Source organism: Ahaetulla prasina, chromosome 5 (assembly GCF_028640845.1).
Source record: "Ahaetulla prasina isolate Xishuangbanna chromosome 5, ASM2864084v1, whole genome shotgun sequence".
Lineage (NCBI taxonomy): Eukaryota > Metazoa > Chordata > Lepidosauria > Squamata > Colubridae > Ahaetulla > Ahaetulla prasina.
The window spans coordinates 37,536,587-37,553,586 of NC_080543.1; the positions used below are offsets into that span (position 1 = coordinate 37,536,587).

The 17,000-nt window shown below is 35.1% G+C and overlaps 1 protein-coding gene across 1 annotated transcript in view; it reads right to left on the minus strand.

Annotated features, from left to right (window-relative positions):
- Positions 1–17,000, minus strand: part of MYH15 (myosin heavy chain 15) — a 107,257-nt gene that overhangs the window by 53,721 nt on the left and 36,536 nt on the right. The window contains exons 17-24 of the mRNA XM_058186017.1: positions 16,784–16,963; positions 13,381–13,513; positions 11,567–11,634; positions 9,354–9,441; positions 9,129–9,246; positions 7,722–7,845; positions 2,683–2,819; positions 1,212–1,467 (exon numbers count right to left, since the gene is read on the minus strand). Of these exons, the coding sequence (XP_058042000.1) occupies positions 1,212–1,467; positions 2,683–2,819; positions 7,722–7,845; positions 9,129–9,246; positions 9,354–9,441; positions 11,567–11,634; positions 13,381–13,513; positions 16,784–16,963 (1,104 nt within the window). The remainder of the gene's footprint in view (positions 1–1,211; positions 1,468–2,682; positions 2,820–7,721; positions 7,846–9,128; positions 9,247–9,353; positions 9,442–11,566; positions 11,635–13,380; positions 13,514–16,783; positions 16,964–17,000) is intronic.

Genomic DNA, 17,000 nt, shown 5'->3' on the forward strand with positions numbered 1-17,000 from the left:
GTATGTATAAATAGAACAGTCAGTTGAAATATAAGTTCAAGATAACAAACACTTAAAATATGCATTTTTTCTTTGCCAGTGCAAAAGTACACCAACAAATTGTATATAAAATGCTACATATCCCAAATTTAACATTCCATTTCTTTGCTGATTTGCCATGGAAACTGATTCTGAGACTAAAATATGTATAAAAACATTAGTATTTATATCCAAGCTTTTAAAGTTTTACACTTCATATATTTACATGTAAAGTAATGTTAACTAATGCAGAGCAAAACGAAGGTTGTCATCCTTAGTTGAACAAATTATTGAAACTGGCTGTTTCTTTTTTTCCTGCTTTTTTAGGATATTGATTTTTAAAAAATAAAGCAAGCTAAGTTTATTATGAAAAATACTTGAAAAATATGATAAACTAAAAAAACAACCTTTTCCCTATTTTATAGAGTAAAAGATTTATAATATTCCCCTTATTAATTTTTACGATGTTTTTGAATATGTTTTTCCTTTGTAATTTGCATATCCTTTTTGTATAGATTTATGTTACTTCTGCAATCTGTTTTTGCTTTAAAAGAAAAAATGCATTTGTTACTTGTTTACTTGTAGGAAATTGACTATTCTCTAATAATAGAAGGATTTTTTTTAACCAACTTTCTTTATAGCAGCATTTTATCAATGGAAAGAAAATTCTTCTCCTTGAGCTATAAACTTTGGGGAGCCATATTTGAGCTATAAACTTTGGGGAGCAGCAAGTGAAAGAAATAATAATAATAAAAGATGTTATTTGGTCTCAGGCATTTCTTGAAAAAAACACAATGTTGTCCATTCCAATTTTCTCTTGCTGCAAACTGTCTGACAATCAAACATTTTGTGAACAACTTTAGTACCTATCAATTTTATTTTTTATAAGATAGAGAATGTATCAATCATTTTTGGCAAGCCTTCAATTCTATTTATCTATTCTTTCTTTATGATTCACAGTACATAAAATGTAATTAAATGTTATGTAAGAAGTACTCAAAGAAAGGAAGGGGACTTTTGAGTAAATTAAGGTTGAAAGTATTAAAAGTTTGTGCTACAAGTAAATGGATGCTGTTTTACGTGCCCCTGGATTTCACTGTTTGTACTTAGCAGGACCATTTTTACAACAAGCTTCCTTTGCTGGACCAAAGCTTAGGTTGGATTAATTAACACTGATATTTTAATCTACTTACTGCTTGCAGCTGGAGGAGCAGGTCATTCTTATCCTGTACAAGAGAAACTTGCTTTTCTTCAAGCTCCTTCCTTCTGGCTTCTGATTTTTCTAAGGCCTCCTTCAATTTCAGGAACTCTTCTTTCATATTAGCCATTTCTTTTTCAGTCTCTGCTGATTTTAGGAGGGGTTTGATCTTAAAAAATAGCTTCATCCAAGGCCAATTTTTCACAACCATGAAAGCTCGAATGTTCCACTGGATCACAAGCAGGGCATCTCTGCAGGGAGGGAGGAAGGAAGGAAGGAAGGAAGTCTTGAGTTATCTGAAATGGAGTCAACTTTAGTACTAGTTCTTGGATCTTCTCTCATGATCTTAGGCCTTTATAATAATTTGTTTTCTTTTATGTGCTAAATACTATAGTGATGCTACATATTTTAATAATTCCTATTTCTAGCTTGTATGCTTCATTTTGTCTACACCATTTCTACATTTCTTTTTCATTTTCAAAGCAATAAGCACAGTTATCTATGTTTTTGCAGCAGAAACAGCTGTGACAGTTACCATTAGCATGTATACATGTTGTTTTTATTTATATTGTATAAGTACCCATTGAAATAAAAAAATAAGAATATATGAGCCTTTACTTACATGTAACAAAAGGCTCAAGTGCTCTTGAAAAACTGCAGCCATTTTTCCAATCTAAATTTAGGTCTTTCTCCATTGCTGAATTATAGTGCTGTAAATCTATCCTTGAATCCATGCAATTTTTTGTTTAGTATGCCATTCCACATCAAATGGCTCCTGGCAGTTATCCTAGGATGATATTTCGTATGCCTATTGCCAGTCATTATCTTGCCCTTATTGCCAATGTTTCAAGTTACCCCAGTTATCTTACTTCACTCCAAAGTCAGTCATGGAAAAGCCTGACAAGTTTTATATACCTTAAGGTTGTCCTTGGATAATGTTAGAATAATGGAGGAGAGGTTACTTTAACAATGCTGTAACTAAGGATGACTTAAGGCTGTCTCACTCATGCACTTCAGTGGAGCACAGGAAGAAAAAAATTAGCCAGAACATAACAGTGCAGAAATAGAAGTGGGGGGAAAATCTTATTCAGCTCTGAGTCAGCATTAAAAAAAAACTTGTTTGCATAAGATAATAATATGGAGAAAGAAGAAAAAAAACAATACATTTTTTCTGGCATTTTATGGCATTATTCACAATTGTGAAATATCAGATACTACATAAACTACTTCAAAGTTCCTTTCCATAAATCAAATTTCTACTGCCTCCTCAAGTTACTTCCTCAACATATGTGATTTTAGACTACAAATTCCTAGTCCGCATGGTGAAAGTGATGCTGGCTTGAAATTTGAAAGCTGCATTATCTGGATGATGCCAGGCTGAGGAAAATTGCTGTATAATATAATCACTTGGAAAAAAACAAGTAACAATTTGTCCCCAGTATACAGTGTGGTGAAGAGTATAATACCTTCGTTCTAGCATCTTCTGGAACTCAGTATGCATCAGTTTACCTCGGGCTCTTGCTTGAATTAGTGTTAAGATTTTGGCTAATCTCTCATCTCTCATTTCTTCCAGATGGCCTAGGAGACCAGCTTTAAAAAAAACCTGAAATGCATGCCATCAGTTTGTCAAATAAATTTAATCAATTGTTATTGGTGACACATAGTTCAGTTTCAGACATGTAACAAAGCACAACAGTATAAGGCATAATAATAGTTGTATCAGCACACTAATAAGATAAAACAGATAACAAGATAAAAATAGTAGAGTATGAAATCTTAATGCCGGTTTAGAAGAAGTGATATTGCATTATCCAGTGCATGGTGCAAGGTGGTTAATTAAATAGTTGAAATTACTATTGACTCTTGAAATATAAAAATGTATCTCATTTTTCTTTAAATTAAAAATTGTAAAAGCAAATGAGAATGATAATATAAGTCTATACTACAGAGCTTAGAATATACCTTTTTCCGGCAGGCTTTTTCCTTAATAAAAATTGCCATTAAGTCCTATTGCTAGGTCCATTTTTTTTTAAATCACTACTTAATTTTCAACAGATATTTGAAAAAGGTGAAGACACTGAGGGTTCAAAGAGTGTTCCATTCTACCTTTCCAGGCTATGAAAAAGACAGGGAAAGGAAAAGGAAAATACTATAAATGAACTATGATGTGGAAATTGTGTCTATAGGCGAGATTTGGATTCTGGGACTACAAAGTTGTCTTAAAGATGGACTAGGCCTTGAGGCCTTGAATAAGTTAACTCAGGACTGGGTCCTCAATTCTTCAATATTTTTACAAATGATTTAGATATAGAAATAGAGAAATGTTTATCAAATTTGTAGATGACAGAAAATCGAATGGGATAGATAATATGCCATTATTTTAGATGGAAATAAACTAAAAATGATATTCATAGAGAAGTAGGCTGAAAGTAAAACAATAAATTTGAGACACAAATGAAAAACTCACTTTGGAAACAAAAAATAAATGTACGGCTTTAGGAGGAGAGACATCTGGCTTATAATATTTCTCCTGAAAAATATTTTAGAATAGAATTTGTTTGATGTAGTGGTTAAGCATCAGGCCAGAAACTGTGAATGATCTTGGCTAGTCACTTTCTCTCAGGCCTAGGAAGGAGGCAGTGACAAGCTACTTCTGAAAAACTTACTAAGAAAACTGAAGGGACTTGTCCATAAACTTCCTCATAAAGATATTAAGTAAAAAAAAAAAGGGAGGAGGGAGGGAGGGAGGGAGGGAGGGAGGAAGGAAGGAAGGAAGGAAGGAAGGAAGGAAGGAAGGAAGGAAGGAAGGAAGGAAGGAAGATGCAAATTTAGTCTGTATCAAAAGAAGTAAGATCTCCAAAACACATGATGTAATAGTTCCATATTATTTTGCTTTGGTCAGACCTCATTTTGACTTGGAATAAGCTCATTTGGAATAAGTTCAGAGAAAGGTAGTAAAATGATTGGGAGCTAGAAATTCCCATGAAAAGATGTTGACAGAGCTAAGGGTATTTTCCCTTGAGAACAGAAGATTGAGAATACTGCAACAGTTGTACAAATGTAATAAAAGTGTTAAAATTGGTTTATAATTGGGACTGAAACTAAGACGCATAGAGACAGATTACAGTATATTGTGCTGCATATAGAAGCAAAGCTATAGATATATTTATGTGTATATACAAATAAGTGTAAACATAATAACAATATGTATATACAAATAAGTGTAAACATAATAGCTCATTGCAAAATGAAATTGCTCTAGTTACTGAGCCATATTCCACAATGTAGAAGGCTGAACAATCTAGCAATGAAAATATATTTTCTTCTGGGTAGTACACATGCAACACAGCAGCTTTTTCCTTCCAACTCTAGGATTCTATGAGGGATGTAATATAATTTATAAAACCCCAGCCTAGTTGAAAATTACAGACCTATCTCTCTTTGCTGTGTCACCTGCAAAGTAATGGAATCTATCATCAACTAATCCATTACCTTCCATCTAGAAACAAACAACCTACTCTCTAATAAACAATTTGGTTTCAGAAAAAAATTATCATGTAATTTATAACTTCTTCACTGCAAAAACATATGGACTTCAAATCTTGATCAGGGCAAAGCAATAGATGCAATCTACATAGACTTCTGTAAAGCTTTTGACTCAATAGTACATGATAAACTTCTCCTAAAACTAAAATCCTACGGACCCCTCCACAATTGGATAACAGCTTTCCTATCAAACAGACAACAAGTGGTCAAAATTGGCAATGCTCTATCAAATCCTGTTCCTGTCAAAAGTGGCGTTCCCCAAGGGAGAGTTCTTGGACCAACACTCTTCATATTATACATTAATGATCTCTGTGACCATATTACAAGTAATTGTGTTCTCTTTGCTGACGATGTCAAACTATTTAACACCACCAACAATACAATTACCCTTCAAAAAGACCTTGACTTTGTATCTGAATGGTCTAAAACTTGGCAACTCCAAATCTCTACCAACAAATGCTCAGTCTTACATATTGGAAAAAAGAACCTAAACACTAAGTACAAGCTTGATGGACATTACCTTACAGATGACCCCCACCCTGTTAAAGACCTTGGAGTTTTCATATCAAATGATCTAAGTGCCAAAGCCCACAGTAACTACATCGCAAAAAAGGCCTTAAGAGTTGTAAACCTAATCTTGCATAGCTTCGTCTCCAAAAACGCTACACTACTAACCAGAGCATATAAAACATTTGCTAGACCAATTCTTGAATACAGGTTTGGAACCCATACCACAATACAATTGAACGTGTCCAGAAATATTTTACAAGAAGAGTTCTCCACTCCTCCGAATACAACAAAATATCTTATGCCACCAGACTTGAAATCCTGGGTTTAGAAAATTTAGAACTACGCCGCCTTCGATATGACCTGAGTTTAACTCATAGAATCATCTATTACAATGTCCTTCCTGTTAAAGTCTACTTCAGCTTCAATTGCAACAATACATGAACAAACAATAGATTTAAGCTTAATGTGAACCGCTCCAATCTTGATTGCAAAAAATATAACTTCAGTAACAGAGTTGTTAATGCTTGGAATACACTACCTGACTCTGTTGTCTCTTTCCAAAATCCCCAAAGCTTCAACCAAAAACTGTCTACTATTGACCTCACCCCATTCCTAGGAGGTCTATAAGGGTCGTGCATAAGAACACAAGCGTGCCTACCGTTCCTGTCCTATTGTTTCCTTTCATTATATCCAATTAATATAGTTATTACATACTCATACTTATATATATGCTTATATATTGTATAGTTATTTCATGCTTATGCTTATATATATTGTGTGACAAAATAAATAAAATAAAAAATAAAAAATATAAAAATAAAATTTCTAAAAATGAATATATTAGAAGAAGGAAAGAAGTTTTTTTTTTATTCTAGTGCAAAAGCTCATCTCTTCTGGAACTCAATTAAAATATGCCAACTAAACTACAGTTGACAGGAGGAGCAGCAAGTTAATAATTAACTCGTCTTCTAGCTAGCAGTGTGTTTAAATCTATGTGTTAAGTAGAAAAGTGGGTGTAAGCAGGAGAGGAGATAGATTCATGAAGGGAGAGAAAGTGCTAGATTTCACAAGTGCTATATGGGAACAAAGGCAAGTAATCTTACAATAATAGCCACTATATTTCTTCACCTGCAGTCCTTTGACAAGTGGATGGGTTGTTAATCTTTTGGCTTTGGTGCAAGGAAAAGACAATCATTGGAAAGTTGTGAGCCCCAGACTGACTGTGGCCCATCTAGTATTTGACAGGATCAAATATATCGGAAGTATCAAAGACAGTATGAGAGATAACTGAAATTATCTCTCTGTATTTTATTTGAGGCGAGGAAACTAATCAGCTAAAATATAAACCCAAAGGTTATTTTGCTACTTTGGATTTCCTGTCAAATTCCATATATATAATAAATAAATAGCCTCTGTCATAGAAAAAGGAAAGCCTTTGAAAGTTTTAAAAGCATCCTGCTCAAGTTTTAATAGACATTTAGGAAATTTAAATGGGACTAAATACATTTTGCCTATCTGTATAAACATCAGGTTGTCAAGCAGCAGGAGTTTTAAATCAAACTTAAGGCAGGATCTCTGTTAGTGATTTATAAAGGCTTCTACAGTAATTCAACTACCATTGTGCCATATAATAAAAAAAGGCAGGTTTTATATCATTATTATGGCCAGGTAATGCTAGAAGATTCTCCATTAGTGGAGAAATGGTCTCAGTTGATACCAAAAATGATCTTTTTCAAATATATGAATGCTGATTGATTTGTCAGCCCAGATACAATAAAACCATTTGGACCCAAATGTAGCTGATCTCTACCCAAGGCACTTTAGTAATGCTTCTCCCTTTATATATTTATTGTCAGCCTGGATACAGTAAAACATTTGGACCCAAATTACACAGTGGCTGATCTCTACCCAAGGCACTTTAGATATGCTTCTGCCTTTGTGTATTTGAACTATAATAGCATTCTGGTAAGCTATTTATAATGGAACTACTCTGCCTGTGCAAAGAAGCCAATAGAGAATCTAGAGAAAATTGGAGAAATGTTGCCTGTTTCTTCAGAGTTGGGGGACAAAACACTGTAGAAGGATTTCAAGGATGACTATAAATCCACAGGATCAAACCTTTTTTGCATTAAAAGATTTATACAATTGATTGAAATCTCAATCTCTACTTGTAGATAGCAAGGCTATGGATCTGGTAGTAGATCCATTTTAAATCTCTTCTTTCTTTCTTGAGATAAAACTATTCTACCCAAACATAATCCAGACAGACCTTATCAACGGGGGCTGCATATGAGGAGATACATGATTAAAGAACATAAATTAAGGGTTATTCCAACTCTCCCTTATAACCCTTATAATAGTTATTTCATTCTAAGAGTTTTGCTCCGGATACCAACTAGGAACATGTCTTTTCATTTTCTCCACTGCTGGATAAACTGAATTGCTTTACCTTGGTGTGCCCAAAGCGGTACTGGTTATGATCAATATCCAAAGAGCCCAGTAATTTTTCAGCAGCTTTTCTGCTGTCCACAAACTTGTCCTCTGGAATTGCAGAAGGATTCAGGATGCGATATCTGGTAAGAGCAAATAAATAACAGTAAAAAAAAAATTAAACTCCAAACCATGGTGTAAGTCCTTCCTTGATTTAGGAATTAGGAAGTCTACTAATACATCATACTGTCTGCCTTTCCACCACAAGCTTAATATTTCAGTTTTTAAAAATGTAGATACTGTACTTTATTTACATAGCATACTAAACTTATTTGTTTATTTGCTTAAAACATTTATATAATGTTTTGCCTTGCCTTCCATTGAGGACCTGTATACTGCACGAATCAAGAAGAGGGCCGTGAAAATATTTGCAGATCCCTCGCATCCTGGACATAAACTGTTTCAACTCCTACCCTCAAAACGACGCTATAGAGCACTGCACACCAGAACAACTAGACACAAGAACAGTTTTTTCCCGAAGGCCATCACTCTGCTAAACAAATAATTCCCTCAACACTGTCAGACTATTTACTGAATCTGCACTACTATTAATCATTTCATAGTTCCCATCACCAATCTCTTTCCACTTATGACTGTATGACTATAACTTGTTGCTGGCAATCCTTATGATTTACATTGATATATTGATCATCAATTGTGTTGTAAATGTTGTACCTTGATAAACGTATCTTTTCTTTTATGTACACTGAGAGCATATGCACCAAGACAAATTCCTTGTGTGTTCAATCACACTTGGCCAATAAAAAAAAAAAATTCTAAAAATTCTATAACTTGATTGGTTTAATCTGGATTAGTTTTTTGTGATTTGGCAGATTGTGACAATTCATAAGATATGATTACGATTTCATTATGATGTGAACACAAAAATGTAACCAGATTAAATATGTTAAGTGAACCCAGAAACTTTGTCCATCTAATCAAATATGTCTACATCAGTCTTTTTCAATCTGGTGCTCTTCAGAGATGCTGTAACTGTACCAGCCAGAACTTTTAGCCCACTCTGGCCTACTATCCATGCTGCCTAAAAAGTCTAACTGAGGAAACAGCTTGTGCTAACTTATGCAATTCTGGGGAAATTTGTTCATTTTCAGAAGTTGAGATGGGTGCTACATATGCAGTGCACTCTGTGGAATCAGTAACATCCTTTTGTCCTCTTTGAATGCGAACTGTTCCATATTCTAAAATATATCTTTCATGTTGTCATTTTTTTTATTCAAAGACAGTTTATTCTGGCCTGCTATTGGCCAGAATAAATGAAGAACTGGATCTACTGAGCTGCTGCTAAAGAACAAAGATCATTTCTGCAAAAGTAACAGTTTGACTGTGCCATTGATTTTCACATTACCTTTGTTTAAAGTCAGCATAAATGACTCTATTAGGAAAGCCTTTGCGGCAAATGCGGATTCCTTCCAAGACACCATTACAGCGAAGTTGATGGAGGACAAGGAAAGCATCCATTGCCCCTGAAATGATAGGATAATAAATGCATTCCTATATACGCATGCTTAAAAACAGGATTTCCCCCAGTTAGATTAAGCACTTAAAACAAAATATATTCAAAGAATTTTACCTGGAGTTTTTGTTTCATTGGGAATAATGCATCGCACAAAGTGAGGAGCTGTAGATCGTAAATTAGTCATCAATTTGTTTAAATTTTCCTAAATACAGAGAGAATAAATAAATAAGTGGAAATAGAGAGTATAAATTGCCATTTATATTATGAAACGTTTAAATCATTTAAACATTTAATTCACAAAACTGTGTCTCACTTACTTTGGCCATGTCATGTGGGCAAATTCACTGAAGAAAGCAATTATTTTTGGAAGAGTTACATCATAAATTACCATACTAACTTTATAGGACACTAACTGTAGTCCTAAAATGAAGCGTACATCAGTTCTCTGCTGTCTATTCAAGTTTTTCAATTAGGGTTAAGTATTCTTATTTTGTTATTATTTAGATACAATGCTAAATAATAATGTTTTATCATATGATAATGACTTTGGGTGAGTTTTGGACTTGCGTATTCCAATCTAACATTTCTTCCACTGTAGAAAATTAGAAACGGCTCCTTTCTAAAAGTTAAAGTATATTGTTGTGATGTTTGTCTTGGATTACACTGTGTTTAGTTTACACCACACAACCCGAGGCCTTATAATGTCTCTTCCAAAAATACTATGTGTAGTTCCCAGAATTCCAGAATCACCATTAGATGCAAATTATAATTGTTACCTGAGCAGAAGGGAGAGCATATTAAATATGAGGTATTGAAGTTGTTAACTGTGTATTCATGTTTTAATGAAATGAAAATAGGACTTTTTGTCCTAGTCCCTTCTACCTATTTATAATTTTTTAAAATCCTTTTGCCTTATGGTCTTTCACATACTATTTACAGACTGGATGCAGCCTTTTGCCTGCACCACATCATCCAATTTTAAATTTTAAACAAGACATAATGGTTGGAAACTAACCAAAGAGAGAAGCAACCTGGAATTAAGGAGAAACTTCCTAACAGTGAGAACAATTAACTTTTAAAATAGCTTGCCTTCAGAAAACGTGGATGCTCCATCACTAGAGGTTTTTAAGAAGAGACTAGACAGCCACTTAATCTTCTGCTGGACTAGAAGACTTCCAAGGTCCCTTCCAGCTCTATTCTATTCTAAACTATTATTTATTTAAATAACAACCAATTTGATTGTGATAGTAGAAGTCTCCTGCCTTGAGCAGAATTGGACTAGAAGCCCTCCGAGTTCCTTTCCAGCCCTATAATTCTATGATTCTAAACAAGCAAACCAAGTTATTTGTCAGGCACCCACCGCCCTTCCATATTTTTGTTGTTCAATCAGGCAATCTGGTCTTTCTAGCAAGATTTGTTCCTGCTCTTTTACACCACATATTGGGAACTGCTGGGCCAAAAGGATCTTGCAGATTTTTTTTTTCTGTAACAGAATCCGACTCTGAACAGAGGTATCTGATAATTTTAATGAATTAAATACATTGAAGGAAGACCTATCTTGAAAAGAAATACAAACAAAATTACACACAGAATATTCACTCTTGAAAGTGTGATGTTTAGATATTTAGCAGTGATTCTATTTATATATTTGAGTGTGACAAGCAGAAGTTGCACTTTTTATTCAGAATTGCGCATTTTCTACGATTTGGGCTAAGCCACAAATTTTATCAATGGCAAAAATATTACCTAATATATAGAAGGTATGCAGTGATCTTTCATATCTTCTGTGAAAATGGCCACCTATGCTGGCACATTTGGATCTTTGGTTTTGAAGTATAAGCTGTCACTGATTCTCAGATATGTATTATCTACCAGGCCTTTGGTCCATAGTTTGCTAGACAGGCAAGTAGATTTGCATTTCAAAAATCCCTACATTATGGCTTAGCATTATTTATTAGCAGAGCTATGAAAATTTCAGATTATATGCTGAACTCCTAAAGGGCAAATGCTGTCCAATTACTTTTACCAAAGCAGACATGCCAGCTACCTTTGAAAAAGAATCCAGATGACTGGGAAATGCCTTTGGTCACTTATCTAATTCTGAGAAATCTAACCACTGGTTGCCATGAAAAGTAACAATGAATCCTATGGAAGTTTAAGTATTCATATCATTATTTTAAGAAGTAGTTCTTTTTTTAAGTGAACATGCAAACCTTGTAAAATGAATTTTTAATTATTGTTCTGTTATAATTCAAATATACTATTTCTGCAGCAGTGAAAGAAAATATAAATGAGGTGTTATACTTAAAAAGTGTCTGGAAAATTACTTTATGCATGGATGACACTGTCTGGAAGGAAGCCCCTTTCTTGCGTTTCTTCTCTCCACTTTGATCAACTTGAAATAAAAGGAAAAAAAATGAATTCTCATTACAGCACTAACATATAACCACAGATGTTTTATGTGATTTAGAAGTTTAGGAGTATTTTAGAAACAACAAACAGATTTCTTTTGGTTCAGTGGTATTTTTCATTTTAAAATGTTGGGCAACTCTTTGGAGCTGCTTGTTCTTTTGAACTTCCTCTATTCAACTAGAGTCAAATCTTGGGCCAGGAGCAACCATTGATATCAACTTTTTTTTAAAATTTTATTTATAGTTTTTTCTATTGATAACAACTATTGATAACAACTATTTATGTCAACTGTCAATCAGAACTGATCTTCCATGAAAGCTCTGGGTCCAAGAGTTACTGTATAGACAATGCCTGATTGGAAATATGCTGATCATATGGCTAACTGGTATAATTGATGTCATTTCAGTTTTGAGAAATTATGGTGTAAAAATGTGTAATATGTGGATATTTGGTTTCTGCAAATAACTATTAAAAATCAATCTCCATAACAAGAGATTTATAAAGTAGACAACTTTGTTTTTTACTTATCAAATGTACAATATTTTAGAACAAAAGATTTTTTATAACTAAAGGCATATCCTTATTTAACTTATTTACATGTGTCTGTGTATAAACTGTCTCAGCTTTGGTTTATTGGAACCATATAGCTGGTGTCCACTGAGAATGGATGCCTATAATGCCCTTTTAAAATTCATAATGTACATTATCAACTAATGACCCATGTACAATAATTGTATGCAGTTCTAAAATAACAAGGCACAATATGTTTTCACTTGGTTAACTCATCCATAAACTACTGTGTCTGAGTTGTGACACTAAGTTATGGTTAGTTTAACCATGATTGGTTAAAGGAGCCACTTATCTATTATGGTCAGCCATAAACCATGTTTTACCAAACATAAGGGCTGACTTCGAGATTACTCTAAGGCAAAATTAAACAGATGTAGCTGTGTATTCAAACAGATAGATAGATGATAGATAGATAGATAGATAGATAGATAGATAGATAGATAGATAGATAAATACTCCACTAACTGACAGTGCATACATTGAGGAAATATCTCTGAAATTCCTTCCTTATAATTCCAACTCACTACTTCTCCTCCTGCCCTAATAGGTAATATTTAGTTGTGAAATGTACCCTTTAATATATGCTTTATAATTATCATTCAACCAGAGCCAGCAAACAGACTTAATGAGGTATCAACAATTTGAATTATTGACTCTTACTCTGCTCCCCAGAGAGATGTTTATGTGTCTAACATTTGCTACTGCCAAATATTCCAAAGTCATAAGTTAATATATTTGTTAGTCACATTTTCCAGTATGTGTAAAAGGTAAAGTTTCCCCTTGCACATATGTGCTAGTTGTTCCTGACTCTAGGGGGTGGTGCTCATCTCTGTTTCAAAGCCAAAGAGCCAGCGCTGTCTAAAGACATCTCCATGGTCATGTGGCCAGCATGACTAAATGCCAAAGATGCATGGAATGGTATTACCTTCCCACCAAAGGTGGCTCTTATTTTTCTACTTGCATTTTTTATGTGCTTTCGAATTGCTAGGTTGGCAGAAGCTGGGACAAGTAATGGGAGCTCACTCCATTGCGCGGCATTAGGGATTCAAACCACTGAACTGCTGACCTTTCGATCAACAAGCAATGTCTTAGCCACTGAGCCACTGCATCCCCTCTAGTATGTGATGTAAGAAATAAAATATAAGGTTATTTCACTTACCACTGTCAGCACTGACATAATTTTCAAATAGGCTGGCCAGAAGTTTGTTGGAAGATTTCTGAAAAATACCCACCACAGTTTCATTGAGGGGGTCTTTGTTTTTCTCAAGCCAACCAACAATGTTATAGGGAACCTAAAAGAAGCACCAAAAAGAATTTTAAAGCCAACAAGCTAGAAACTAAACTACCCAACCAATTGTTCTCTTTTTATTTGACATCAATTCTATATTTAGTTTTGATCTATGAAGTACAGGTAGTCCTCGACCTACAACCACAATCGAGCCCAAACTTTATGTTGCTAAATGAGACTGTTGTTAAAAGAATTGTGCCTCATTGTACGGTTGTCCTTGCCACAGTTGTTAAGTGAATCACTGCAGTTCTTAGGTTAGTAATATAGTTGTTAAGTGAATTTAACTTCCCTGACTTTGCTTGTCAGAAAGTAAAAAAAAGATGATCACATGACCCTGGAACACTATAACCATCATAAATATCAGTTGCCAAGCATCTGAATTTTAATCACATGACCATGTAGATGCTGTAACAATTGTAAGTATGAAAAATAGTCATAAGTCACTTTTTTCAGTGCTGTTGTAACTTCGAATAATCACTAAATGAACTGTTATAAGTCAAGGACTACCTGTATATGGGAAAAGGTATTTTACTTTTTGGTCTTTAAATGGTGACTATCGATCTTGTCTATGGACATTCTCAGTCATCCAGGTCATTGTTGTCCCAAAGATGCTTTTTCAAGAAGCAACTGGACTTTTTGGTTTTACTTTGAAGATATTTCACTTCTCATCCAAGAAGCTTCTTCAGCTTTGACTGGATGGTGGAGAAGGGAAGGATTTATATTCCTTGCAGACAGCTGGTCATTTGCATTCTTTTAGAGTCATTGAGGCCACATTAAGTCTTGAAAGAGGAGTTAAAATTGAACAGCCTCTCTCAACAGAGGGGGAGGGATACAACATCATCTATCTCTAGTCTACAACACAGCCATTTCAACAGTTTCAAGAAGGCTCCACATCAGTGGTGAAATGCAGCCGGTTCTATCTGGCTCGGGCAAACCAGTAATGCCAGCAACAGGAGGCGCCACCCACCTGCCCAGATGTCATCACGTCCCATTTTTTATGCTCTGCGCATGTGTAGAAGATCCTACACATGCACAGATGTGTTACATACAAGCGAAGAGAGCACACACGCTCACTCCCATGTGCAAACCAGTAGCAAAGATAAGTGGATTCCATCCCTGCTCCACACCCATTTGCACCACTCAGGTGACCCTGATGACACAGATAAACTTCCAGGTGACCTTGATGACTCACTAAAAGAATGCAAATAACCAGCTGTCTACAACAAGTATAAATCCTCCCATTCCTCACCATCCCATCAGAGCTGAAGAAGGTTCATGGATGAGAAGCGAAACATCCTCAAAGAAAAACCAGAAAGTCCAGTTGCCTCTTGAAAAAGCACCTTTGGGATAAATGATCTTGGTAACACATCATACCTTCAGAATATTTGTTTTCCCATTCTTCTGCCTGGCCTCCCAGCTTTTCATTTCCTCTCATTCATTAATAACAAAGATGTTACACACTAAGTTACACTTAATTTAGCATAATGAGGGCTGTGCTATTTGTATCTCCATATGGTAGTCTGTGGACTTCAGATCTTCCCAAATTGCCATAAAATATTGATTTTTAGCTTTACATTTGTCATATTAACTATGTTTATCTGACTTAATTTATTTAGTTAATCAAATATTAGCGTTCAACCTGGTTTGTCTCCCCCACCCCCCTCAGCTAGAGTAACTTTTTGGTGAATGAGCCCTTAATATTCAGGAAGTATCTCCATAAACACTGCCTTCCAATGTGTGAGTTCTTGATCCACATCGGCAATCTCTTTCTTTCCAAATGAAAATGGAGAGAGCTAAGTAATGCAGTGCTGCTGCATGCTTCACCTCATCCATAACATCATTCTAACTTAATCAAGCATTTTTTGACTCTGCATGGTAGAAGCATCTCATTGGAGTTGTTTCTAACAGGTAAAGCTAAGGAGTGAATGACATTGAAAGCTGTTTTCAATAAATACTGCATACTTCTGTACTAGACCACTAACCTTCTTTAAAAGGATTTTTTCCCTACTATTTTTGAAGATGAAATTAAAAAATGGCCTGATGCATAGAAGATACTAAACCATAAAGTGGCTGGCCTGGTTGTAGTCTAACATATTAATAAATTAGTATTTTTGTGTGCACAACTCTCTTTTTTGCAGTCCTTGGAGCCTTTTCCATACACGTTTGCTGAAAAATAAAAGCTCAGTGATGTTACTTTGACGTAAAAAAACAAAACAAAAACTTCAGCAACCCATTAACATTGTAACTGTCAATCTCCTATAAAAAAAAACAAAACTTGACAATCTACACCAAACTCCAGCCCTATTCAAAAATGTTAAGTGTGCTTTGTTGCCCAAAGGTTGTATATTTCTGGCTTGCCTATCCAAGCGTTTATTGTACATTACATTGCATGAATTTTATCAATATCAAATATAAAGAAGTAGGCATAAAGTGTACTAAAAGTGGTATCCTGATTCTTATCTGCTAAATTCTGAGATATACATTTCTAGTGCAAGCGGAGATTCAAAACATTTCCACTTCAAATGCCAGCCTTTTCAAAATGCCAGTTTCTCTTTTTGCTGAAAACATTTTTTCATTCTTCCCATCTTCCAATTCCACTGTCCTTCATTGTTCTATGTGGTTTAATTCCCCATAGGATATATCGTATTTTTCAGAGTATAAGACACACCTTTTTTCCCCAAAAAAGAGGGTGAAAATCTGGGCACGTCTTATACTCTGAATGTAGCCCTGCCCAGTTTCTCAAACGGAGGTTTCAGAGGCTGAAAAAAGCATCAGAAAAGAAGCTTCAGAAAAGAAGCCCCCAAACAGAGCTTCAGAGGCTTTTTTTCCTGAAGCTGTTTCAGATGCTTTCAGAGGCACAAAAAAGAGTTTTTTCTGAAACAGGGTTTCAGAAGTTTCAGAGGCAGGGAAAAAAAGCAAAAAAAAGCAAGGCACAGAGCTCACAACCAAGGAATCTGTTGCTAAAATTCACCTCTGGGAACAGCTGACTGGGGTATTCCTAGAGGCCGATCCACCTGCTAATCAGTTTTTTTTCTCATTTTCATCCCCAAAAACTAAGGTGTGTCTTATACTCCAGTGTGTCTTATTCTCTGAAAAATACGGTAAGTCTACAAAAAGTGATGCCACAGAAGAGAACCCTTCTACGGTGTTTCCAACTGCAAAGGGAGGGAGGGAGGGAGGGAGGGAGTTAGGAAGGAAGGAAGGAAGGAAGGAAGGAAGGAAGGAAGGAAGGAAGGAAGGAAGGAAGGAAGGAAGGAAGGAAGGAAGGCCCTACCACTCCAGCATAGTGCAGAAGTTCAAAATGTGCTTCGTATTTCCTTTTTTTGTCAGGCCTTGGTTTCTGCAGATTGGGCGATTTGCCAAGGTGGTTGTCATAGAGTTTGGCTTTAAAGGTCATATCTGTAGCCTTTGGAAACATGCATTCCTCTTCAAGAATAGAAAGGATGCCCATGGGCTGTAAACAAAAAAATAGAAAAATAAACAATGATAGC